This window comes from Anser brachyrhynchus (assembly GCF_964034855.1).
Source record: "Anser brachyrhynchus genome assembly, chromosome: 1".
In the NCBI taxonomy this organism is placed as follows: Eukaryota; Metazoa; Chordata; class Aves; order Anseriformes; family Anatidae; genus Anser; species Anser brachyrhynchus.
In genome coordinates this window covers 105,969,624-105,996,192 of record NC_137694.1, presented here as the reverse complement: position 1 = coordinate 105,996,192, position 26,569 = coordinate 105,969,624, and the positions used below count along the sequence as shown (strand labels likewise).

The following is a 26,569-nucleotide window of genomic DNA, read 5'->3' as shown; positions in this document are numbered from 1 at the left end:
AAGTTTATAAGAGTTTAACTCAGGGCATTGCATTGTGCAAGGGGGAATGCACGTCTATTTCAGCATTTAAAAATGTCTTTGAAAATAAACAAGATTGAACAGAAACTGTAAAATATAATCCAAAGGAGCTCTGGATTTCTTTAGAAAGACCTAGCTAAGCAAAGCATTTGGGCTTCTGGCAATTCTAGGTGCTTGAAATCAGACATGAGTGAACTAATATTCCAAGAGTGGAACCTTAAGATGCCCCACTACCATTATCTGTGTGAGCAGGAAACAGCCAGATTAGTAATGGCTATGTGTCCTTCACAACATTTGGTATTTTATTAAGCAGTGAAATGCTTTGTTGAAATTACAGCTGTTTCAAAGGAACTGACTTTATTGTTTCTTGACAAAAAAAAAAAAAAGATGAGTTCTGTCAGTATCATTCATTATTGTGAGATGGGCTGGTTTGCTTATTGCCCAGAGCCAGACTCTCAAACGAGCTTCCTAACAGGTGCCTTTTCTACTCAGCGTTGAGACTGAGGACGCCTTGCTCAGGTCTCAGAGATTAAATTGCATTTAAAAAGCATTGCTAGCACTTTCTAGATGAGGATGATGGTGATGATGTTTCAGTATGACTTGCATACCATTGTTAATAGCTATTACTGTTTCTTCGCTCTTTGGGACTGATCCCACAAAACTGATCCTTAAAATAGCCCCAGTCACATATGTGGGCTCTGTAGGGTAGAGTTCCTATTTATTCTCCATGCTGTGTTTGTTTGTAGTAGGGAGAGGCATGTTGTCATGATTTTACTAACAGCAGCTAGCACTGATATAGCTCTAATTCTCTCTCTCTTACACGCTCACGTATGCGCATACAGGAGCACATTGTTACACACACACACTTTAGGTTCTAGCAGTTTTTCCAAAGCACACCCTTTCATTTTAAGTGTAATGAAGTGTTGGTATCAGCAGGATTCATTCTTACTACAACGTTTGCAGTGCTGAGCCCTTAGAAGAAGCTATCTAATTAATCTGTACTATTTGCAAAATGCATTCATTTTCCTAGGGTGCTTTCTGTACAGTGTTATTGGAAAGCTTTAAAATAACAGTCCACCAACAGACACAACACTTGTTGCACTGAATAACACTGATGACTCCAGGCCGGGTACATTCCCTGTAATTGAAAGGCTCTGTTCTCTGCTTGAAAGTAGAGATTTTCAAGAGGAAAAAATAAAAAACTAACAAACAAACAAACAAAACACCAAAACTCAGGACCTTTGCAGTTTTTGTTTAAGTCTTGAATTATTTATTTTAATTATTAAAATTATTTGCACTTGTACTCACCGTTCCATACAGCTTCCCCTTGTTGTTCATTGCAATGAAGAGAGCACTTTTCACACCGAACAGGCTAACAACACCTCTCTCTACAGTGGATATTTCAAAGAGACCTAAAAAATAAGAAGTTAATAGAAACATTATCACAGAATTTGTAGCTAATCAAAGGCAATTCAGATATGACTATTTTAAAACCCTAATGAACATAATTTTTATTAGAACTATGTCCCTAGTTGGGCATAATAAAAGTACACAGAGAAGATGAAGTTTTTTCTATATGCCAAAGGATCTTATAATAATTCTTCCAGAATCATATTCACACCCTACAGAATACTTTTGCTCTTATATCTATCAAACTCTCTTGGACTTTTTAATATGTAACTTATTTTTATGTTACTGTTACTGTCTTCTATGAAAAAAATCAAGTCCAAAGGACTAAAGCTTTTCCTTTAATCTTATAGTTACAGAACAGCAGCCATAAGAACAAGCACACCAGGAACAGCAAGTCCCTTCCATTACTGAGTGTCCCAAATGTAGAATTCCAAAATCATTCTTTGGCTCTGTGAGCTTGGTGACAACCTCCCAGATTCAAAAGGCAAATGAGAAGGTGAGGAGTGAGCAAATGCAGCAGAGAGAAAGTTTTCAACCTGTTTTGTCTTTTCTCATCTGTGCAGTAAAGCAAAGTAAAAATAAATTGTATATAAATTTGTCTAAGCATTTGTGACATGTTTCAGCCTGGAGGTTTCTAATGTTTATTGATCCCAGAGACTTTTAAAAGGCAACAGATGTAGCACAGATTAGCAATAACAAGTAATAACATTTGCATTCTATGAAGGGTAATTACTAGAGTTCACAGCAATTAAGTGACATCTATTTCATTTCTGGATGCAACTCACTGTATTGGTTTTCATTGTGAACTCCGCTTATCCTTCCGTCTGGGAGGATTTGAAGGTGAAACCCGATGCCCACGTTGCAATAAAGCCTCCGCTGCCTCTTGATTCCTAGCAAATAGTCACTCTCCCAGTTCACATCTGACTTCTCCCCTGACATCCCAGCAATGGACCTGGACAACAGAGATTGCCATCCTCTTTCCAGCAATGTGCCATTAGTTCTGCTTACAACTGGATATGTTGAAGCAATCCCAGCTAAAAAAAACAGGAGAATGAAAGCAGACAACGTCCGATGAATGCTGGCTTTGGAGAACATAGTGATGAGAAGTCTTTGTGCCGTGGTCATCCGGTTCACCTCCTGGGCACGTGGTCAGAATTAATGGCCCTAAAAATACCGCCCTTCTTGTTTTTCTCCCTTCAGCATGGTGGCAGAAGCTTATTTTTGGAAAGCAAATAGAGATTGCTGACATGAAACTAAAGCCTGAGAGCAGTTGGGTTGGAAGCAGAGAGAGGCCAGCAGGACTCAAACTGGTGGGGACCATGTTTTGGAGGTCCTGCTCTCCGGTGGGCAGCCTCGGTTGTATTTGATTGACCCATCTTTATAGTGCAGAGGCTGTCCCTCCCCACATCATCACTCTGACATCAACAGCTTGCCAGAGGTAAGCTTGCCATGGCTGTAACACTAACCTGCCGTCCTCCCAGGCTGGCTGGGGTTTGATGAGTGCTGTCATCCAAGACCAGAGGTAGGAGTGAGGTTTCATTGGCTGCGCAAAGCAAAGGAATCAAATTGGTTGGGCAGTCAGAGGCCTCGCAGGCAGCTTCCTTATTTAGAGAAGAAGGTGTAAAAACAGTCATGGACCTCATCAGAGAGCAATGAAGACTTTGCAGTCACTTCCTTAGCTGCATGATCGCTGGGTGTACATCAGGGTAGCTCAGCATTTGGGGAGAATTGGCTTGAAGTGGCCGTTTCTCTTTTAGTGCATGCCCAGCAAATCCAGGGCACCCTTTACGACAGCGGCCCATGCACTAACAGCTTTTCTGTGCCTCTAAAAGGAGTGCTCCTGCTCTGTTAACACAGAGGTAAGCCATGTGGAAAGTGGGGTTTGTTTCTACTGTTTTTACTCAAACATGCTTCTGCTGTTTGCAGTTGCAATTCTGCTAAGCCAGGCATGCAGGCACAAGCTTGCAGTTGCTGGTAGCAAGGGGACATTGCTAATGTTCTTAAGTGTTTGTGGTTTTCACTGAGGTGACTTCCAAATGATCCCATTTATTTGTGAAAGACATGGGCCTTAATACAGTGAACAAATCTTGGATCTGTGCTGCTCTAGAATACATTTGCAGGTGTGCAATTGTATTTGCAAGACAGGGGCTTAGCAATGCATTAAAGAGAGAGGGAAATGGCCACTCCTTCCTACCTTTTCACTGTCTCTTTTCCTCAAGCCCAAGTGCTCCTTTACCTTTATTATTTACTTTTGTAAATGACAAGCATCTTCATTTTCCTCTTCTTCCTCAGACTGCCTTACTTATTTCCCCTCATATAATACACTAATACAGTAGGCGGTAGAAAATGGCTGAGATATCAGCAAATATTTTTGCCAATACGTCTGGCAGCTTTTCACAGCACAGAACTTGTGTTGTCCATGTCATTTGAGATGTCTGCATGCTAGTAAGGAGAATACCTGGAAGTGCAGTGGAACCAAGCACATCAGGCATGACATACAGTTTCACATTCACTGGGCTGTAATATGAGGCCATGGACGCAGCAGACACACGAGCAGAAGCACTGTGAGCGATGGGGAGGAGATGGTAAACTTGAAGCAGGTGAGCAGATAGATTCGGTGACGTGTGAAATACTGATTACTCTCTTGAGAGGTGCTCAGCTATAAAAAGACTGGGAACCACTGGACTAGCCCCCCAGCTTGTGCCAGGTGGCATTTCAGAAGCTCTATGTCTTGGTCAAAGCAGCATTCAGGTTATCTTCTGCCTTTTGCTCATGATGGAAAAAAAAAATCATATCACTTTCTCTGCTGCTGTCTACTTTATCTCATGATTTTTCCGGGGTGTGAACTGCATATATAATTTTTAGCAATTACCTGCATTTTTCACCCTCTTGGCACAGCTGCAGTGTCTTTATGGGTGGCCAGTGCTGACAGGAAAAAAGGCTCATGGTTATAGGGATGTTGCAGGGATGAAGCATCGACTTCCTAGATTGTTTTATAGTACAGTCTGAAGTCCTGCTCATTCCCAATGCATGTGACTCCAAGAAAAAAGCTTAATATCTCGGAGCCATCCCTGTCTGTAAAATATGCATTGTAATATTCACTTCTAAAGTGTTGTTTTCTTCTCCCTAAGGAATGCTTGAAGTGTAATTTTGCAGCTTTCTTGTGATCAGTGTCCTAAGAGGAAAAGCAGAATATAGCTGTCAATCATCAAGCAAAACAGCAGTTGGTGGTTTCACGGGTTGAGGGAGGAGGGTGCAGAGCTGGCTTTCCATCACCAGCTTTCAATCACCTTTGTCTTATTTGTCAGTTTTCTCACAACAGGACCAAGGCATGGGCTAAAACAGCTTCTCTAACTTTTGCTGGCATATCTGCCACTGCCACTTTTGCTTGATCTGGAAACTAAAACAATAGCTAAAAATTGTCACTTCACTGGGATGTTTGACAGTCCTCAGAGAGAGATTCTTGGTACCCAGCCTAAGACCGAGTGGTGAATGGTGTGCAGCTGAGAGATGAGGTGTATACTATAGTCTTGTACCACTCGGCAGTTCTGCATCAGAGCTGAAATGAGTCTTGAACCACCTCACAGTCTGATCATAGCCAGAAGGTTGCTGAGTTTTGGTGTATTAGGAAAGATGTCTGAAGACGAACTTTTGTGTAAGTTCTAGAGTTTCTGATTCAATTAGATAATCCTTGTCTCCTTTACAATGTATTTTGTTGTGGTTAAACTTGTCTTCTTGGCCTGTGAATTAACTGTCTCCAGAAAATTGACTGAAATCTTTTTGATTTTTCAGATAGCACATTGTTCTGGCATCATGTGTCCAGCAGAATTTGGAAGGTGTCAAGGGAAATAACTGTAAAAAACTGTAAAATAGAAATTTACAGTAAAATTAATCCCATGAACTCCATAATGGTAAAAATTTACCTCAGCAATCAACCTCTTCTTACTCAAAGTCCTAAGACCCAGGATGACGGGGGTTACCACCTAATTAAAGTAACAGGCTTTCATTGTCAGTATTTCAGTGCGATATTAAAATAAGGCCCCTTTGGAACACAGCAATACAGATCCACTTTCAGATAGTCTAGGAAAAGCCAGGCAGCTGAGCAGTAACGTGATACAGATTCAGAGCACGTCTTTCAAAAATGCACGATGACCTAGGCTCCAGGGTTCCATTTTCAAATCTCTAAAAAGTCTCTCCCTATTTTAAGGCACGGAAAGAGCTGTCCCTCATTCGAAAGCAGAAAGTCAAACTAAAATTTTTCACCTTGCCTGTGCTGAAGATCCAGGCTGGTTGTGGAACAGAGGAGGAAGGAGATTGCTGGGTCACAGATCTGACTGCTATGGCAGGGCATTGCAGGCTCTGGATAACTCGCACAGGACTTTTATACCCAGTGTGAACATAGAGCCCCATCAGACCATCTTTAGGCACAGGGGGGTTTGCTGAAGTGAGTTGGCCAGCACATAGAGAATTGTAACAAAAATACTATTATGAATGAAAGCCATAAATCACAGAATGTGTGTATGAAAGCAAAACCAAAAGAAAATATAGCAAGGGTTATGAAAATGACTTGTATTAATACCCAAGGACCCAGCTAACAGAAATAAAACTGGTAAACACTGGGTGTGTTGTTGACATTAAGATCAGACAGCCCACATTGGATAGGGCTACAGCACAAATCAGTAGAAACCCAGAATCAGTAGAAAACCAGAAGGCTGATGGCAGAACAATGACAAAGAGGGTTATAGCACTCTGCATTTGTTATTCTTCTTCCTGTTATCCCACAGGGAAGGCAGATGTGTAGCCATTTATACCCAGAGTGAATAAGCAAGAAAATAGACAGCAACCTTGTGTAAGACACTTAGAGGCTGAAGCAAACAAGCTTCTGAAACAAAAGTGTCACCTTGTTACAGCTGCTGACTTCTAAAGCATGTAAAAGGCATATTCAAAAGCCAGCTATCAACACCGGTCAAAGTGAAACCAAGACACAGACTGAGGATGTAACAGCTGGCTTCCCTCATCTTCCATGTCACAAGCAGCGGTCCTGGCCAGGACACTCAGGCACATATGTCTTGGTGCATGTGAACATGTGAGTAGGAGAAAACAACTTAGAGATTTGTTTATAATAAGTATCACCTTCCCATTCCACCACAAGGCCTCTCGCTGAGGTTTTACATGCTAGTTTCCTACAGGTAGGTATAAATGACAGAACACCTTCCTGGCTTTTTTTTTTTTTTTTTTTTGGAGAAAGTAGAGGAAAGATCCACTCCCAAAGGAAGCCATAGAAGAGTCAGGAATATATAAGTATTCTAACTTACTTGGAAAAATTTTGGTTTACAGATCATTCAAGCTAAATTCATAAGCTAAATGAATAAGCTAAATTCATATTCATAATCTAAAGAAGGCATGTCAAACATGGATATGCCAAACAGATTAATCTTTTTCTCCCAAGGCATTAGCATAGAAATTAGTTCACAGGGACACAGAGTTCATAGGGACACAGAGTAACTTTGCTGCGTTTGCACACAGATAGGATTATGGGCAAATCTTGCTCTTTATGACATGAACACAAATTCCTTCTTGCAACAGAGTTGTTCTTGGGGTACCATGACGTAACAGAGCAGAGCTTGCATCTTACCTTTATAGTTTTCCGCACAAGAGCTGTCCTAGGCTTAGCCTGGTTTAAAGCTTGGCATAGAAACCCAGAGCCTGGAAGACCTCTGGGAAAAGAAACTGTGTTTCAACTTCTCGTCTGTTCTAGGGACTGTGAGGGCAAGGCAGCCCACATAGGCTGCAGAAGTGGTTGGTGTTGAGTAGGAAATGGAGTGCCCAAAGCAGCTGGTGATTGCACTGGCTCCCCTGTAGAGCTCTTGCTGGTGCAGCCTGGAGGACACCTGAAGATTTGGGACTGCTCTCTGAAAGCACGGGAAAAGATTTCTGTGGTGCAGAGTTGTCAGTAAGAGATGTATTCCAGTGCAGCTGGCCCGGTCCTTCTCTACATTTCTGGGCACAATAAAATCCCACCAACAACAGTTTTGAGGTGGCTAAATCTGCCTCTCCATATTTTACAGAGATTGAAATGACTTTCAGAAGACAGAGCATTGAATCCATGGTGAACCTTTTGCTTCCCAAGCCAGTGCTCTGCACACCAACCCACTGCCTCTCTCATCACCTCCTCAGCTGTTCCCAGTCCGCAAGGACAGGCAGTCCGAGGGCAAAACACTGAGCTTAAAAAAGTGACAGCCACCAGCCCCCACAGAGATCTCTTCAGTGATATTTATTAGAAGAGTAGAATGATGTGGGACATGTTTAATTTGGTTTTAGTTTATTACACACAGGGTTTTATCATTACAGCAGGAACAAGGACAATGCAGGGATAGGGACACTAAATGGCCCATTCAGGCAGCATCATCAATAGGAAAGCAAAAATAACAATTTTTTGTTGGTGGTAGTGGTGAAGTTTTGTACAAGAGGCCAACTGACAAAGTCTTTGGGTTATTCCTGATTGTGGAAGCCATTCAGATGATTTGCAGTAATCCAGTTTTGAAGATTGAAGGCAATTTCTGCCACTTGCCAGGTAAATGTGTCTGCCTTGTTTTGTGTTCCATTAGTTCAGGTGAGGGCTTTCTCTTGCATGTCAATTCTGTATCTCTTGGTCTCGATCCCTCATGTTTCAGAGAAGAAATATGAATCATGGGGCCTTTGTGGGGCCACCTGAACTCTTTCCTGGTTTCTTGCAAGGTGGGCAACACTGAAGGTCTAAAGCTTGGAACCCAGCTTTGATAATAGTTATAATTTATTGCTGAATTTCACCAGGAAAGGAACCGGTCTTTGACTTCTCCTCCCGCCCTCTTCCTTTTTTCCATTCTCACTGCTGTATTGGTGGGGGAAGAGAAGGTACTCACCACACCTGAGGATTTCAAAATCCTGTAAGAAATACAGGTGTGTAACCCTTGTCATGTTGCTCATTCACAGGGGAAGGCTGAATTAGTTAGGGTGAGTCCTGGAAGGGGTCAAAACCCAGGGTGTCCCACTGCAAGAGGAGAGCAGAAGAGAAACCAGTTCTGGCAAGAGTCTCTGGGCCATTTTGTGTGAGCAACTGCTCTGTGTTCATACGTGGGTGTGAAGGTGCCTACACTACAGTGAGTCCATGTTCCCCAAGGGTCTAAACTTGCAGTAAAGTCAGGGAGGGGTCTAGTTAACACAGTCGAGAAGTGCAGAAACTGACTCAACTCACGAGCCAGGAGGTGTCTTCCCCAGGGTGAGCTGAAGCCTTCTCAGGACCCCACTACCTTCATTGACAAGGTCTTCGTGTAACAGGAGCTGAGGCTCACACACATTGACTCTTACATGGAAGTTTTTTAATCTGGAGATGAATCCCCTCCCTGGTGCCCAGCAACTGGCCCAGGAACAGAGCAGCAGACAGACTGCAAGTAAATGTGTGTGAGCTGGTCACAACCAGGTTATGTTGTGTTTGATCCAGCAGCATTTGCAGCGATGGTGTCTGCTTGGAAATCTTTTGCACTTTTCTCCCAACAGCACAGACATGTTTCTTCACTGAGCTCTGAAAAGCTATCTCAAGCCTATTATCTGAAGTCCTACAAAGTCTTCACATATACTTGTGTCAGGAGGGTGTCTCAGCCACAGGCTGCAGTGTACAGGATGCTCTAGGTATATTCAAAGACCGCATGACTTTGTTTTGTGCTACAGCATTTGCACATTCCCAGCTACATAAGAGTGGGTGTGGAGTTGCTGCACAGCGTGTCCCTTTAACATCCCACTTTCTTTCAGATCTATACTTGGGTGAAATTTTTAAAGGACATCAAAACTCCAGACTGATCTAAGTGACTCAGGCAGGGTTTCAGAAACCCCTGGCTTCTGGTGTCAGCTGCATGTGCTTTCCGCATGATTAGGCCTCCTAGGGCTACCTAGCTATAAGGAGGTCAGGGACACAAGTCTCACCAGCCTCACCAAATGCTGGCTCATGTTCAGAATATGTTGTGGAATAAGAGCAAGAAAAACAGATTCTCCAAACTCTTTATGCTTCTGAAATTAAATCACAGCAGCCATGGGATGCCAGTTCCCTTTTACTGCCCCTCTTATGCCCTTGGCAGATTTTTCAGGCTAAGCCTTACCCCACCCATGGAAGAAACTCCTTGTTTCTTTCTTGGGTGTTTCTTTTATTTGGTCTCAATGTTGTTCCGCAGTGTTCCTATCATGTTATTGCATGTACAAAAATAGCAACAACTTAATACTTCACATAGGGAGGAAATCTGGTGTGCCAACGATATTACTGAAGATCTCAACAAGTCTTCTCCTGCCCTTTCTCACTAAACTAAACTAACCCCCTGAGTGAGTCACAGAGTCATTGAAACATGTATATTAGAAGGGACCTAAGGAGTTCAAGTTCAGCCTCCTGCTCCAAGTAGTGCTAACTCCAATGCAAGAGCAGCCTGACCAGTCAAATACTTAACATTATCAGGCAGCAGCAAGAAAGGAAGAGAAGCCAGCAGCTGAGGAAGACCGCAGCATGGTCTTGGGCTGTGCCTTCAGTGTTGTGCCAAGGGCAAATAATTTTTCCTTATAACATGCTGTCCTCAAAAATGTCCAAAAGATAGTAGATAGTATGCTCTGCCTTCAAGCTCTAGGAATATAAATCAGACAGCTGTTGAACTTTTTGATTGCTTGAAAACGTCATTTGTGCTGAAAGATGGAGCTAGTATTTTCCTTTCATGTTGTTCTTTATGTGAAGCTCTTAGAAACAAGAAAATGAAGGTAAGAGAGCAAGGGATTTGTCCTTCCTTTTATTACTTTGTTATTTAATATAAATTAATCAGTTCCTGGGACTGATTGAAAGGGACCTGCACTTAAACAGGATCTATAGGAGTAACTGAAGATTTTTCATTCACTCTTTAAAAATGTGCATCTAAAACTATATCTTGTTCTCATCATCAGGGGTCTAGTAAAGCTCCAGGCTGCATTCTCAGACAGCTATCTAGATGGGTAGCTAAAACTCAGCCACCAGAAAATCATCCAAAAAGAAAGTTCATCAGTCAAATTGGGACATTTCAGAAGTGATCTATGCTCTATCTGGTCAGATTTGCTGGCTAAAACAAGCCAAATCAATTTTCATGCACAATTGCAATAATTCAGTTTTTGTTCCTATAGCTCCTTTTCTGAACAGGAGAAAGTGAACATGATATCCTTCGGCTTCTCAACAGCAGGACAAATGATACAGAAAAGAGGGTTCAAACTATGTCAGAGTCTGCTGAGAAGCTCAAAATTTGTATAGAACTTGCAAGGGATCAGGAACGCACAATGGGAGAGTTGGTACGAGCCCTCACTGAGTTCAACTACCCTGATCAATATGATTGTAACATAGATGCTTTCATTGCCAAGGGTGAAGAAAGAAAAAGATTTATTTCATTGATGGGTGAAGAAAGAAAAAGATGGATCATCCTGTGGTTGTTGTAGAGAGAAGAGTGTTTTTGTTTGACACAGCATGGGAAGTGCTCTGTGATAAGTAGGCCACAGTTTCTGTGAGATTTTGATTTTAGCTTCTTCCCAAGGCTCAAGCCAGGTTGTTTGTTATAAAATTGCTAGCTATTCATTTAGGCCTATGACTAAATTCTAGCTTGAACAATAAGTTAGTCTGGTAAAGGTAAAGCTTTATTCTAGACAGAAGCATGAGTGCTTGCACGCAAAAAGCAAGGAGCAGGGAAAGTTAGCAAGGTCTCACTACTCATCCATTTGGTTAGCATATGGCAGAATATTTGCTTAGCTCATCTGAACTATTGTCCAGCAGAGCTCTTTATCCAGTGAACAGCTAAATGAAATGATGTTACTGAACTTTAAACAGGATTTACAAAAGGAGGAGTGGAAGACACTGAATTAGAATACAAGAATGGATTAAAAAATGAGCTACTCTAACACAGATTTTTTGTAGATTTTGCATCATTAACAAAGAGTCAGATATACAGAACTTGCTATTATAGTCTTTGTAGGAATGGGATAATCAGTTTTTGCTCTGAATAAATCCTTACCCAATTATTACAGAGAATACCCAAGTTGGAAGGAACCCACAAGGATCATCAAGTCCAACATTTTTTTCAGAAGATTGATCTCTGAGAACAGGATCCATACAGCTCTCGGTGAAGGAAAAAAAAGAGAGAGAGAGGGAGCATTAAAATTGCTGACTAGTAAGGAACAGGTAAAAGTTATTGTAATTTTGGAGATACCATGATGTAATCTCCAGGGACTCCCTTTCTACTGTTTAAGTCCCTATAAATGATAAGATTTAGTTCTACAAGGACACTTTGGTAGGAAAGATGGGAAGGTGGAAATAATTCTCTCCAGGAAGTGGAGAAGAAAGGAAAAGAGCAAAATCACATCATTTTGAGACAGAAAGGTGATGAAGTGGTATTTAAAGATACCAATGTATCTGGAAGGAATTTTGCATGTATATGTGGAAATTTGTCTTAGAAATTGTGGGAAGCATATCAGATCTGCAGGGGCATACAGGAAAAAAATATAAAAGATTGGAGTGTGGAGCAAGCACTAATAAAACATATGCAGAACAGGTAGCTAGTAAGTATTCTGGCTTACATCACTAAAAACCAAAGATATGTAGCAGGTGGCTGGGATCAACCAGTAGAAAACTCTGAGCAAGTTTCAATTCTTAAGTCTGTGGTCTTTGTTTCCTGTGGACCTTTGGACTGTTCACACACTCAAAATTAGGCACATGCTACTGCAGATGGCTGAACTGGCCTGATTCACAGTAGTAAACGTAGGTACATGTAGAAGCAGTTTGAAGATCAGAGCATTAATGAGCAGAGGGTGCAAAATAAGCAGAGCCAGTGAACCTTTCTTTGATATCAGTATTAGGTAAGAGGTGATGGATATGGAGTGGCCTGTACCTCCATGGTATAAGAGGTTATAAAAGAAACATGGAAAAAAAAATATGGAATTCAAAAAAGTAGAATTGGACCAGAATTTGAGCTCTGGTTATTCTCTGACCTATACCTCTCCTGTGGAGAGCTACTAGAATTGGACTGCATTGGTTTCTTCTTTGCTTGAAACAAACATTACACACATGCAGCATTCAAATTTTATGAATTCTCCATAGGATGACAGAATGACTTCATGGATAATATCCAGGACCCTATTCAAAAAGCATCTTTCTGAGACAAATGGACACATTTTTACTTTGCTAGAAGGCTAAAGCTCAAAAAAACTACAGACAGCTGAGCAGTTACCTTGATCCTTGGTATGTTGCTGACAGTACCCTCAGCCTCTCCTTGAACATCAAGTGCTTCAGCCCCCTGTGCATCCTAGTGGCTCCCCATTGTACTCTCTCTAATCTGTTGACCTCTCTCTTGTGCTCAGATGCCCCAAACTGGATTTAGCACACCGGATGTGGCTTCACCAGGGCCAGTTACACGGAAATAATTGTTTCCCTTGAACTCTAGGCTACATTCTTGCTAATGCAGTGGGATATAGCTGTCCTTCCTCACCACAACTGCTGCCTCAGGTTCATCTTGCTCTCTACCAGGACCCCCAGCCCCTTCTAAAAGTGAAGCTGCACCCCCATCAGTCAGTGCCCAGCCTGTACTGTTGTGAGAAATTAGGTCTTGCCAGGGGGCAGGTCTTTTCATTTGTTAATGTTGGACTGCATGAGAGCCCTGTCAACACACTCCACCTTTTCAGGGTCCTATCCTCTTTGTATCAACTTTTCCCGTGCTTTGTTGTCGACGGCAAACATCTGAGTCAGTGAAAGGAAACTAACCTGGTGCTAGTGTTGGATTCTTCTACTGATGTGTCATGTTGTTTATTCTCTCCAAATTAATGCATTGTGATTGAACACTATGTAGTACCCACAGTGAAAAGAAGAAAAAAAAAGAAAAGAAATTTTTTTTTTTTTTTGCATAAAAGGCAGGCAGCCAGTAAGGCTCTTTTATTTTTTCTCTTACTTTTAACACGCTCTTTTTAATGTGAATTATTCTAGATGTATTGCTACTAAACCATGACTGTACTATACATTTAGACTGACTGAAGCACGACCCAAAGACAAACTGAGATTAGTAAACCCAGAGTTTTAATCTGATTGATTATCATGATCATCATGTAATATTCTTAATGTCTGCAAGTCCCATTTTTCAGAAAGGAAACCATTTCTTTTTATCAGAATATCCTCTGCTCCCAGTGCATTGAGGGTCCTAAATACAAGTACCATTTTTCACAGTGGAGCCTCAGAGTTTTTGAAGAGCTGTCTGTGAGTAATGGGAACATTGGTGCCCTCTCTCCAAACAACATGCAGGTTTGCAAGGTTATTTGGCTCAAGACTGCCTCCTTGCTTACCTTGAAATGATCATTTCTGATACCTACTCTGATAAGAGTAGCAAACCTGAACATAAAATAAATGCTTTTTATTTCAGGCTGCAGCCACCTTGTTATATCTTCCTCAGGAGCCACAATGCAAGGTATTTGTTGTGATGGTTTTTAACACATGGAAGATCAAGATCAGATTCCTAAAATATTCTGAAAAACAGTTATAGCTTTAACACTGACTGTGGTTAAATATAAAACCCAAGCAATTTGTTCTATTAAAAAGCCAGAGTCTTATTTTTATCAAGCGATGTTATGAGGGCATGTTCTAAATCAGCCAGAAGCTCTTGCAGTTATAAGAGCTTCACTTCTGAAATTTTTAACAGCCCAGTTAAGTTGGTGTAGGTTCTTAGTGCATTTTGTCAGCACAGGATTCTTCCTCTGACACTGACCAGATCAGAGTAGCTCCAGAAGATTAAACATTTAAAGACACAGACAAGGGAAATATAAGAACTGAGTTTAATTTTCCCTTGCAAAGATGATTCTCACTTGGACAGGGTCGGGTTATGGTGGGAACACAGGACTAAGAAATAAAAACACACATTTAATGCTTTCATACAACACCTCTCCTCGTGACATCCCTCTCCCTGCTATCATGCACTTTTCCATATGCATGAGCCCAGTTTAAGATTGCTCTACTAATGATGATATGCAACTATTCCAAGCATCTTTTAACAGAATGTGTATTGCATGCAGGATTAGAGAACAGTTTGTCTGATGCACACTAGACAGGCGGTATGGAGCAGGGTCAAGGCAAGCATGTAGCAGAGCTCTGAAATTTCCTTTTTGATCAAGCAAGTAGTCAGCATATGTTCGCAGCTGGAATGTGTGCTCAACTTACTTTAGCGAAGTTTCAGCACTGACCTTTTGCTGCATTCCTCCAGCAGCAGTAAAATGGTTCTGCTTAAGTAAACTGACATATACCAAGTGCAAGTCCAGCTGTCTCCTCCAGCCCACCATTTCTCCTACTGTTACAAAAAGCCCGAAGGCATGGGAATGCTGTCATATAATGTGTAATAACTAATCATGAAAATAGTGTTGTGTAAAATGATTGTGTTGATGGCACAATGAAAGCCTCTTATACATCTCCTGCTTAATCCTGTTGTCGTGTCCAGCTTGACTGATCCCTAACTCTCTTTGGTTGTGTTTGCCACCTTTGCTCTTGTTCTACTTGTTTTCAAAGTGTCTGGAAGGTCTGGCTTGTGTATGACTCCAAAGTAAAAATTAAGTTAGTTTATGCAGCAAGTAGGTAATCGAGCAGGCACATATTACTGTGCAAAATGCTTCTTACAGAGAACAATTTCATTCACAGAGCTTCTCATGATAGCAAGCACTGCCACTGGCGTGAGCACTGCACAGGTGACAGCCAGATTTTGTTCTCATGTTGTTTCATTTGCACTGTGTGCAGGTCAAGACTTTCCCAGATGACTTGTTATTCCAATTACCCCTATTTTTGAGATGTATTAAACTTTAGATGCATGGGCTTGGCTTTCAGAAAGTGCTGAATATCTCATTTGAAAGTCAGCCTGCTTAAGCTGCCTTAGTTTGTGTACTCAAAAATGAAGACATTGCCCAGCATTTGGATAGACAGGGAAGAGCTTTCCTTTATGTACATAGCCTGAGGTTCCTGAAAGTCACATCTGAATGTGTCTTTCCTTATAAAAATGCAGCAAATTTGAAGGTGATAAGGATCCAGCATGTACTGTATACAGCCTGCACTGCCACATTCTTTCTGACTTCTTTCTTTTCTTGCTGATTTCTTTCTTTTGGAAGCTGGTGAAAAATGCTGATGAATGCCACTAGCAGTGAGGAAAGGTTCAAAGATCTCTTTTTTCCCCCTTTCTCATAGGAGTTAAGGTGCTGTCTCCATTACCCTCCTCAAATAAATATCTCAGCCTTGATCGAGTTTTCTTCCCACTGCCATGACATCAGCTGAAAGATTATCACCTCCTGCTGCTCCTCGCTGCTGCCTTTCACTCAAACTGTGGTGGGTCAGTTAACACAGGGCAACTGAGGGGCTCTTCTGACCCACTTCTTTCTGCCTACAGAGCTCAAATTGCATTTTGAGGAGTGCCTCACCCAGTGGAGGTAAAGATGGGGGTGGTGACCTTCAGCAGGGCAGGATGGCCAGCTGGTGGAAGTTACCCTCTCAGTGAACAGAGCTGCAGGCAGAGAGTGGAGAGGGTCCTGAGCTCCTCCAGTTTTCCAGCCTCCCTAGATCAAGCCTCCTTTCCTCCTGATGCATTCACTCAGGCCCGTGCCCACAAACATGTTCAGTATGGTAGCAGTTCACTTTCTGAATCCAGAGCCCTTTCTGGTTCTGCAGCACCAGAGGAGCATTAGTCACCCCGGAATGACAGCAGCCAGCACAGTCACCATAGAAGCACTGTCTACTTCAGTCATAAGGGAACACTAAATGATGCCTTCAAAGTCCAGCATCTTTTTCTGGATTCAAGCCCTTATCTCAGGTCTGAATTCTTAGCCTCAAACAGTTTTTGGAGGTTAAGCACCAAAGAGGAAAGAAGGTCAGCCTGCTGTTTTCTTCCATGTAGGGAATGCCCTACATTTGGACATATTTACCAGTGCAAAAGACTGTATCAATCTCTTTGAAGCAGGAAACTCAGATACCAGGCCCACACTGACATAAAGAAGTTCAAATCCATCTCTCTCCTGAGAATGGCTTGACCACCAAGGGCAAAGACTGTGGTAAGAAGATGTGCTTGGCTAGAATTAGGGATGAAAGAGAAAAAAGCCACCACTCTTACCACATGTCCCAAAAGCCAGGGAATATGTGGATGGCACATGTGTCCTCACCGCATGGCAGTCTGACAAAGAGCCCTGTGTGAAGTTTAGTCCATACACTCCAAAAGACACCGAACATAAGTTGGAAGCACTACTAAATACTGGGTTGTTTTGGACAGAAGCAAAGTTAAAGACTACACTCTTGACTATCACCTCAGCCATGATGATAAATCCCTGCCGACATAAAATCTGATTAAAGAGGTACTTAAATATAACTTAAAGTCTTGGTAAAATTGATATGTCTGCAATTAGACAAATATTTGTTTTCTGAATTAGGGCCTGACACAGTTCTGTAGAGCTGTAAACATAAGTAAATCAGTTCTCCATCTTAAGTTGGTATACGTGGTGGGCCTGACCGATTTTAGCTGTGAGACAGCTAAAGTGTTAAGTTATGTACATATTTAAGCATATGCTATCTGTCAGCCTAAAAGGGCTTTAGGGATTCAGAGGATTTGGGGAGCCAGAGGATTCCAGAGCGCTGGGGGTTGCCAAATCCAGCCTGACAGAGCTGGGGCTGCTTCAGCTCCTTGCCCCCACGTCCAGCGGGGCTGAGTGTGTATTTCCAGTAGGCACACGTGCACACAATTCATACATACATCTCTACATGGCTGATCCTACAGATCAGCACAGACAGAAAACACAGCAGGCAAGGAAACACAGTCAGTTCCAATGGCTTCATCCTGTTACCTTCTCAGACTGACTGGAGAGTGGAAAATATAAGTCATTATCAGGGAGTGTAGTGATAGGACAAGAAGTAATGGTTCTAAACTAAAAGAGGGTAGATTTAGATTAAACATTAGGAAGAAATTCTTCACTCAGAGGGTGGTGAGGCACTGGAACAGGTTGCCTAAAGAAGTTGTGGATGCCCCGTCCCTGGAAGGGTTCAAGGCCAGGTTGAATGGGGTTTTGTGCAACCTGGTCTGGTGGGAGGTGTCCCTGCCTATGGCAGGGGGGTTGGAATTATGTGATCTTTGAGGTCCCTTCCAACCCAAACTATTCTATGATTCTACATGTATGTATGTATACATATGCATATATGTGTACATAATACAATATGTATCCTTCCAGTAGCTGATGTGCTCTTATACACACTGTCTGTACTGTAACTTCCCCACAATCTTGCATCTCCCCAGTGGCTGGCACTTGGACATATAAGCCCCACAGGCCTGCAAACCCACTTCAGCTACTTCCTTGCACACATACACAAACACATGCCGTATGGATGTTATTTCACTGCAAATTATTTCTTACTGCCAGCCAGAACTAAAATATGCTGTTGTTGTCTAAAGCATGATGTACAAAGATAAAGAATCAACATGATGGAAACTTCCTTCAAGCTCTTTCTATAGGAATAGTTGAAATCAGCTCTGCACATCTCAAAGACTTTAAAAAAAATAAGATGGTCCCTTTAACTGCAATATAGGCATGAGATCATACTATCATAGAAATGTTTGTTGGAAGGGAACTCTGGAAGTCATCTAGTTTAACCTCCCACTTCAAGTGGGAGTGTTGCCAGCTCTAGAAAAGATCAAGTCATGGCTGACCTTCATGCCATATTTCTAGCTGTAGAGAGATACCCATCTAACTTAACGTTTGAAGATTATTATAGGGCTAAGAATAATTCTCTGACTAAGGTGCTCGTTTGAATAAACTGGATGGTATCTGACCTTTTGCAGTGGATTTTTTTCCTTCTATTTTTTTCCTTTTTTAATAACTGCACTTTCAGAGTTTAAATATTCACAGCTTTCCCTTTTTCTACCTTTTTTCTTGACTAGATCTCAAGAAAACTTGAATAACACCTGAATAGCATTACTAATGTGAATGCAACATGTAAAAGTTTGTTCATTTTTTTGCTTTTTCATTAGGTTTACACTACCTACACCAATATACCACAAAAGGGAGCTATGCGAAGTATATACTTGAATGGTGAGGAGCTGTATATATTATTACCAGAAAACCATGTGTCTACATGACCTTTAAGTATATTATGACATTCATCCAGCAAGCTTTTGCTGTATATCTCAGTTTTGCATTGCTGAGTTTCATAACTCATGATTTTCAAATGAAGGAGTTGAAAGGGGATATGTTGGCAAAAGATGCCATGAGGCACTGGTGACACTGAGGTGTCCAGTCTGGATTTTGGGCTGTTAGATCTGGCTGCTAGACATCTTCTGTTTAGAAGAGTCACAAATATTTGATGTATTACACATTTTGCACACAAAATTATTAATTATTATTATATTTATTTTAATTTAATAATATATTAATTTAATATAATTTAATTATATTAATTAAATTATTAATTATTACTTAACCACTGTGTGTTTCTAGAGCTATATTGGGAAGTGATATCCTGGCCTTACTGAAGTCAATACCAAAACTTTGTCAAAGTTCATCAAGGCAAGGATTTAACATTACTATTGCATATGAAGCCCTAAATTTGACTTGAGCATGTAACTGAGTCGAGAAGACTGACTGCAAACTCAGCTTGTACAATGCATCCAGCAAAGATACATCATGTGAAGGCTTTGTGCTTTAGCTTTCCAAATTCTGTGGTTTCAGTGTAAACAGCTTTGATAGTGCTCTTTACAGAGGAAAGAAATTTAAACAGATTTTCTAGGAACAGTCGGGTAAGATTGTTCTCTGATTTCATCACCCCACGTTAAGTAAAGGCTACTTGAAAGCCTTCCCTTAGCATTTTGAGTCATCCTCTTGAGCATAGTATTTTATTTTTTATATCCACTATTCAGTTGATCAGCAGTCAGCAGAGAATTTTCATGTCTTCACAAGGTTTTTCTATTTTTTATTTGTGTGTGTGTGTGTGACAGGGAAATTAATCTTAAATTAAATTCCCCTTTTAAATTCCCCTAGATTGTATTTCATATATGTCAGAATTAAGACAGGCTCATGAACTGAACTGTAGTTAATCTGGTAGGTCAGAGATAATAGTCATGACAGAAAAAATGAGCAATTCAGGTTCAAATCTTGCTCTTTCTAGGGGGAGAGAGAATGACTGCTTAAGTACATTGGTTTGACTGGAAGTCTCTTGCAAAGGTCTTGCTTCTGGTATGGGACTGCAATTATATGTAATTAGCTTAATTTGTCCTGTTGGTGCTACTGTTCTTTTCTGAGGCTTTATCAGAGTTTGGACATGTTACTTACCCCACTGCAGGCCACAATGGTCTAAACACCAGTGATAGCTGGTGCTTTTTGCTACACAAGCATAAAGGCCAAGGTTGTGATGAAAGTCTGGCTAGACTGAAATGTACTTATTAATAAAGGTTTGCTATTTCTCTACTGAGAATTGATTTTGCTCCGGAGTCACTGGCTTTTCATTTTCACTAATTCCAATGCCCTTTGAGTGAGTACTTTGGTGTCCCAGAACATGTAATGGACTCTACTGTCACAGAACGCGGTGTCCAGCAGACAGTGAATTAAACATTAGAAACAATCAACTAACCAACCAACCAACCAACCAATCCAGAAACAACCAGCAAGCTACCTTCCTGCTCAGAGTACCTGCGGTGTGGTTGACATGAACCTAGGGCTCATGAGAAGGCTGCGGGAATGAGGAATGGCCTCGAAGTTTCACAGAGAGGAAAGATGCTCTTATCTCTGTATGACAGCATCTAGTCCATTGGCTATGTGATTTTTAATGCCCAGGTGATTTTAATTAATTTTAACTTTTCTAAAGCCTGATAGTGTTCCCAGGCAGTAAAGTTTTCCTGGTCAGCTACATTTTGTCCTCAAATAATTTATTCTACCATTACCTGGCACACAGTATATAGTTTCAGTGCCAAAAATGAACCTTTAAAGTCTGCTGCCTGTCTTCTATGTGACTGTCAACCAAATATCATTCAATCACTTGAGTCCTCATTTTTTTTTTTTTAAAAATCAACTTAGAATAATTTGCTTGACCCAATGCCAGGAGTTTTACAAGGACTAGATAATTTGACACATAGGGAGTTTGACTTCCCTGGGCCTACATCCATCACTTAGCTTTGCTTGCACACCATCATCTTTGTTGGGATCCATGATAACTTCCAGCTATCAAGTGACTCACAGGCAGGAAGGACACAGGACTTTGCCTTTCCTGAGGACTCCAGGTAGTGCCTGTTATTAAAGGCAGAACTGAAGAATCAGTAGACTGATCTGCACAGCAAATTCCATCTGCTGAAACACAGCAGAAACTGACACTAGTAAAAGCATGTGCACCAAGGAAAGTTAAATATCCTGCATTTTTAGGCAGCACTTCCCTGAATTATTGTGAAGGTTTAGAAATCAAGTGAATCTTGGAGAGATGCAGCAATCGCCAACAATTTTTATCTTCATATTTTCTCTCTTAACGGGAAGGTTCAGTAAGCAGAGCTGAACAGGGCTACCTATCAACACAAGAGTGGTATGTACCATTTTCCATTTAGTAACATCAGCTTGCAAGACTTGCCCATGATTTATGGACTGCTTAAAAGAAAGAACAACTTCCACAGGCAGGGAGAATTGCCCAAAATTGCTAAAAACATATCCAAGATAACAACTGGTTGTCAGACAGCGGTTTCCAAACAACTACTCAACAGAAGCACTCACATCCTCTCGTATAGCTTGTCAAGCTTGAGGGAAAGCTCATGTCATTGGCCCACTGCAATTTCCACCTTATATTGTTGAATGAGGAAAGATTCATCTCTCAAAAAAGGAGGCTTGGCTGGCTTGTGCTGGTAGGGTTTCCGCTGTGGAAATAGGCACACAGAAGACTGATAATGTGGATGTTGCACACAAAGCGTGGCGGAAGGAAGCAGGCCCCTGTTTGTGGAGTGATGCTATTTCTGCCTGGATTTGAAAGTGTTCATTGGAACCAAGTTGAAACAGTCACTATAAATTACTTGTATGAGTGAGTACAGAGCATTTTGGAGGATTATAATTTATGCCAGGCAGATGCTGTTATGGTTCAGTTTAAGGCATTTAAAATAAAACTTTTGGGAACCAACCAAACCAGCTTCAAGTCTGGTAACTTCCCATTTCAAGACACTAAATTTATATGTACAGGGTCCATTCCTGCACACGGGCCATGAGCCCTGAACTCCTATTGAAACAACCAGGTTTCAAAGATGCTCTGATGATATTTGATGTAAATGAACCAATGCCCATTAGGAAAGAGCCAACAACGTCATGTAGCATATGACTCTCCTTGTCCAAACCTGAATTAATCCAACTAAGTGATCTAAGTGATTTGCTCCCCAAGGTTTTGTCTTTCACAGGAAGTATGTCTTGAAAGAGTGGGGAATTTTTCTCCATGGCATGCTTCTTCGTGCACATTTAAAACTGGTTGGCATATTCAGCCAACTGGGACCAAACCATGCCTGCTGGATCCAGATGGTTATGCATGTGTTTCCCAAAGATGGAATGGCAGGAGAAAGAAATCGGTTTCATCTGAGCAGTAAGAAAGGCAGACACGAAGCCCCATTTTGGCCTCTCACAGGCAGCTTAAGAGCACTTTTTAACATAACAGCATAGCTGCAGCCTCGCGTCATTTTGTAAATTATAGTGGATGTCACTCCATTCACTGACAAATTTTTATAAATTATCAGACCGATCTCTAAGTTTTTAGAAATATTACTTCCATAATTCTTATGTATTTTTCTTTGCTCAGTTTTATTGCTGTAGGTTAAGTTAAAACCCTTCTTGGAATACATAGTACAACTCCGCCTCCTCTTTAATCTTTGCACACGTTAAATATTTACAGATGGTTTTCATATTCCCCTTCAGTTGTCATTTAGCCAGTGTTACTCTGTATCTGCTCAAACTTAGCACCCTTGGAAGGGCACACAAGGCCAAATTCTGCTCTCAGTTGCATCTGTGTAATTTTGGAGTAAGTCAGTGAACTTTAGTAGACTGAATTTACACCAGGAAAACACAGAGCAGAGGGCGACTCCTAAATAAAGGTGACTGCTAAATAAAAACTAGGAAGAATATCAAAGTTAACATCATATCCAGGCTCTGGACTGCAGAAGATTGGCAGCTTTTGTATGACAATACCTTTTGCTGTATTTCCAGTGATTGGAATGAAGATTTAGGAGACATGAAATGCAACAGCCTTCTGAAAGATGTCAGTACCAACTGTAGCTCTTCTAAGTACAGACATAGTGCATTAGTAGTCTGTTTTGAGTTATTTCATGATTTAATGCTGCTAGCTTTCTTTTCTTTTTTTCTGTGTTGCAGATAATATTTGATACTAGTTATATTCATAGCTATATGTGTTACAAATATGACACAAGAACCTTGTTTTGTTCTGGGACTTACTTTCCCCAGGGGGTATTGATATTTATGCACACTGGAGAAAATTTATCAGACTTCTCTCAAAATTGCCTAAGACTGGTCGAATGCACTGTTCCACGTCTATTTTGAAAGTCAAGAAACTGATGAGACAAAACCCATGCATCATGTACTTTAGTCATTTTCTGATTTAAAATAAATAAATAAATAAATAAATCCACATGAGGAGAAAGTACCCAGAGGAAGATTTGCTTGCTAATGTGTTTTTTGTTTGTTTGTTTGTTTTTCATCTGTTGGTTATTCTGACAGATGTGGGAATGGAAACACAGGACTAAGAACCACCTTTATTTTCCCAGAATCTGGACTAATCTCCAGGAACTAATCTTGGAACGAGCTTTGGAGGCTTCTTATGGGTTCCTTTGTAACCTAAAGTCGCCAGGGCAGCCTGGACCGTGTGCAAAGAAAGAAGTTAGTACATTCCAAATTGGAAATAAGTTGTAATTTATATGCCTGCTTCAGAAGATGAGACGCTGCCATCCATGCCTAGCTGCTACCCGTCTACAGAAATATTTGGGAATGTAAATTTTAACAGGAACTTCAAAGGACCGCTTATGAGTATTCATAAATCAATCTTAATTTCAAGAATAACAAGCTCATAGTCAATTGGCTATCTCTGAGCTCATTCACATCACCAGCTGGGTTGTCTTCACTACACATGCTCTCTGGGGCCCAATCTGGTTCATGTGCTGAGAATTTGACAGAGATCCTGACAAACAAGGTCACTGTTTGAAGATTCCCACAAAATATAAAAGCCCATCAATCTGAGCACTTGCTTGACCTGTTCAAGACCCAGTTCATTTTTTGTTTATTATTATTTATTTATTATCTGTAGGAATTCAAAGTCACATTTCCTATCAAGCTACAAACTTCACCAATCTAGGGGTATTACCCCATTCTTCTTGTTGGAACTGTTTGTTGCTAAAAATGAGTAAGGTTCTTTTGCCAACAGAACACAGTTTATGACAGATGAACTGAACCCACCTGCCTGACCCTGCTAGCTATAATTACAATGCTTCTTTGCCTTCAGGGTTCAGCTGAGCTTTCAAAAGTATTGGACTATTGTAGAAGGAAAGATCTCTGATACAATTCTTATCCCTCCAGGCAGTACCAACACTTACATTTCTAGCAGTGTAAAAAAAAAAAAAAAAGTATTTTACAGCAGTGTAAAAAAGGTCTGGTCTGAACTACAACTCTAAATCTGTTCCTCAACTGCCTGCATGCTTTGCCTTGATTGTCATCAGTGATCATGGAAGCAAACTGCCCGAGATTGTATAGCTGAAGACAGTGGGTTTGAAAGTCAGCTCGGGATGTCCTTGACAAACTGAGACTTTAAACCTCGGTTCAGATTTTGCTAAAGGTACCTGCAGTTTATATCAACCACCATAAGCACATTCAAAAACCTGTTCAATGTCATGTCTTCCACATTTCTCTTCAGAGCAATTTATTTAATACAAGCGCAGCCACATACACAATTTTATACAACATCTTTAAGGTATTCGGCACTGTCATCCTTCCAAGGAATGCTGCTGTGCATATACAAATAGAAAACCTCATGCCTATTGAGTCATTTTCCTCTTAATCTCAAATAGCTTCTCACAGCCCCAGTAGGATTTCTCACGTGGCTTTATTTCATATATTGCAGTCTGTATACTACTGGTCTGTACAGTTGCCAGGTACAGATCAAATAGAAAGGACAGTCGAGGTCACCTCAGCTCTGTATTCTGTTTTTCTACAAAGAAAGACAGCTAAAACTTGCTGTTAACACTACTTCCTGGGAACAGATACGAAAAGCAGGAATAATAGATGATGTATCAAGAATTCTTTTGACAAAGTCTGGCAAGCCCATTCAGCACTTACAAGGGCCAAGCTTCAGAACAATTTAAGCGTAACTAATAGTTTAGTACCATTTCTTCCCTTTAGACTTTCCAAAACCTCACCCCTGGAGTTTGTTTGCTCATTTTTGTATCAAAGATGGTTATGAGGGTGAAAAGTTCATATATAATCCACTTTCTGAGGACTGAAAATACACGCTTCAAAAAATTAAAGGCACTAGGACTTATCACAAAGAGGAAGTAATTTTTTTTTTTTGAAACTATTTGCAGTTTTACACAAGTGTTACTAAATTAGATATGTCTTGGGGTTTTGGCATAATAAAAGAATTTGTGTGGAATTTTTATTAAAAGGCTGAAGTACAAGACAGATAACTTGCTCAAGGATTTTTGGTGTTCCATGGGTTACTTCGTGGTAGATTTACTGACGGGGGGGGGGCAATTATGTAACACACATCTCTCTTATAAAACAGATCAAGTCTTACAACTTACAAAAAGGAATACTTCTGCTACCACATCTTTCACAAACAGAATCTTGGTTAGAGCACTTGATTTTCTGGGACTGGAGTTTGACTTCATCTTAGGAGTAGCAATGAGCAGGATTAATCCAGATCATTCTAGATGAATTTAAATCCTTCTATTCTGGAACACCAAATGAGGTCACATTACTTTCATGATTCTTCTTTAGAAGCTGCTGGCACAGGAAAAGAAAGCATTTGACAGTTCAGCAATAGATAGTTGCTGTGTCACTTAGGTGGACTCTGTACAGCATGAAGGATTCAATAAAACAAGTTAAGAGTTTATGCCATTTATAAACATCATGAGCTTATTAATATTGTTTTCTCTAAGAATTTTAATTATACTTATAATTCATATTTAAGTTTTATATAAATTATAGTTTGTTATAATTTTTAAATTACAGTTTCCCCAGTACAAAGCTTTACACCCTTCACATTCATCGAACTAAATAAAACAATAATAAAGTCACAATGAAGATAGTAAATCACCTCATTTTTAGCTGGTTTTCAAGCACAGAACTTGGGCAATCTGTAGAAAGATATAGAGTCAAACCCATCTCTGCCAGGATCCCAATGTATCCTACAGAACAGAACTATGGGCTTCAAAAAGCTCCCTGGGACTTTCACTATCTCAGCTGCTTTCTCGTGAGCCTAACTCTTCTGGGAACACTGAGAATACCAGCTTCAGACAGGACTTTCCCTGTGACAGGTCTCTACGCTGATTGCTTACAGTCTCTTGTGCCCACAGACATGTTCAAAAAGCTTGACTGTCCAAGATGGGATAAAAGCAGTTTCTTCCCTAGTTTCCCATCAGTAGGAGGCAGGAGGTTGTGAGATTTGTTTATTTGAGTGGATTCAAGTTTGGCCTAAGAAATTTCACACAAGCATCTTGATTAGTGATAAAGACCCTTTAGTGATAAAACATTTTGACAATAAGCAGCAAAATATACCAGTGCAACAGATTTCAGAACACTATAATGTTCCTACTAAGTTGTACATGACAGACTTGTCAATGTGAAACCTTCAAAGAAAGCAGAAAGATAACATAGTAAAAAGGTAATAATTAAAAGAACACCTAATCATTTTCACAGATACATTAGCTGGATTCTTTTTTAATACTTCCAGTGATTTACAAAATGCAATAGGTTAAGGATTCTCTCATGTTTTTCATTTTATAACAGTTAATTGGTAAAATGAGGCATTAATAAATTTTATTTTGCAGTCACTGTGAGCTTGGAAAGATGACAGAATAATTTTGATATAATTTGTCAAAGGAGACATGTA

At 40.6% G+C, this 26,569-nt stretch overlaps 1 protein-coding gene across 3 annotated transcripts in view; it reads right to left on the bottom strand.

Annotated features, from left to right (window-relative positions):
• The window catches only part of FGF6 (fibroblast growth factor 6), a 31,350-nt gene extending 4,962 nt beyond the window's left edge, over positions 1-26,388 (bottom strand). For 2 of the 3 annotated variants that reach the window (XR_013942596.1, XM_080570988.1), the window contains exons 1-2: positions 2,214-26,388; positions 1,327-1,430 (exon numbers count right to left, since the gene is read on the bottom strand). Coding sequence is in view for 2 of the 3 variants with exons in the window: in XM_080570988.1 (XP_080427114.1) it covers positions 1,327-1,430; positions 2,214-2,553 (444 nt within the window). In the remaining variant the exon portion in view is untranslated. The remainder of the gene's footprint in view (positions 1-1,326; positions 1,431-2,213) is intronic. The other variant, XM_080570989.1, reaches the window with a different exon arrangement.
• Between the last annotated feature and the right edge of the window lie 181 nt (positions 26,389-26,569).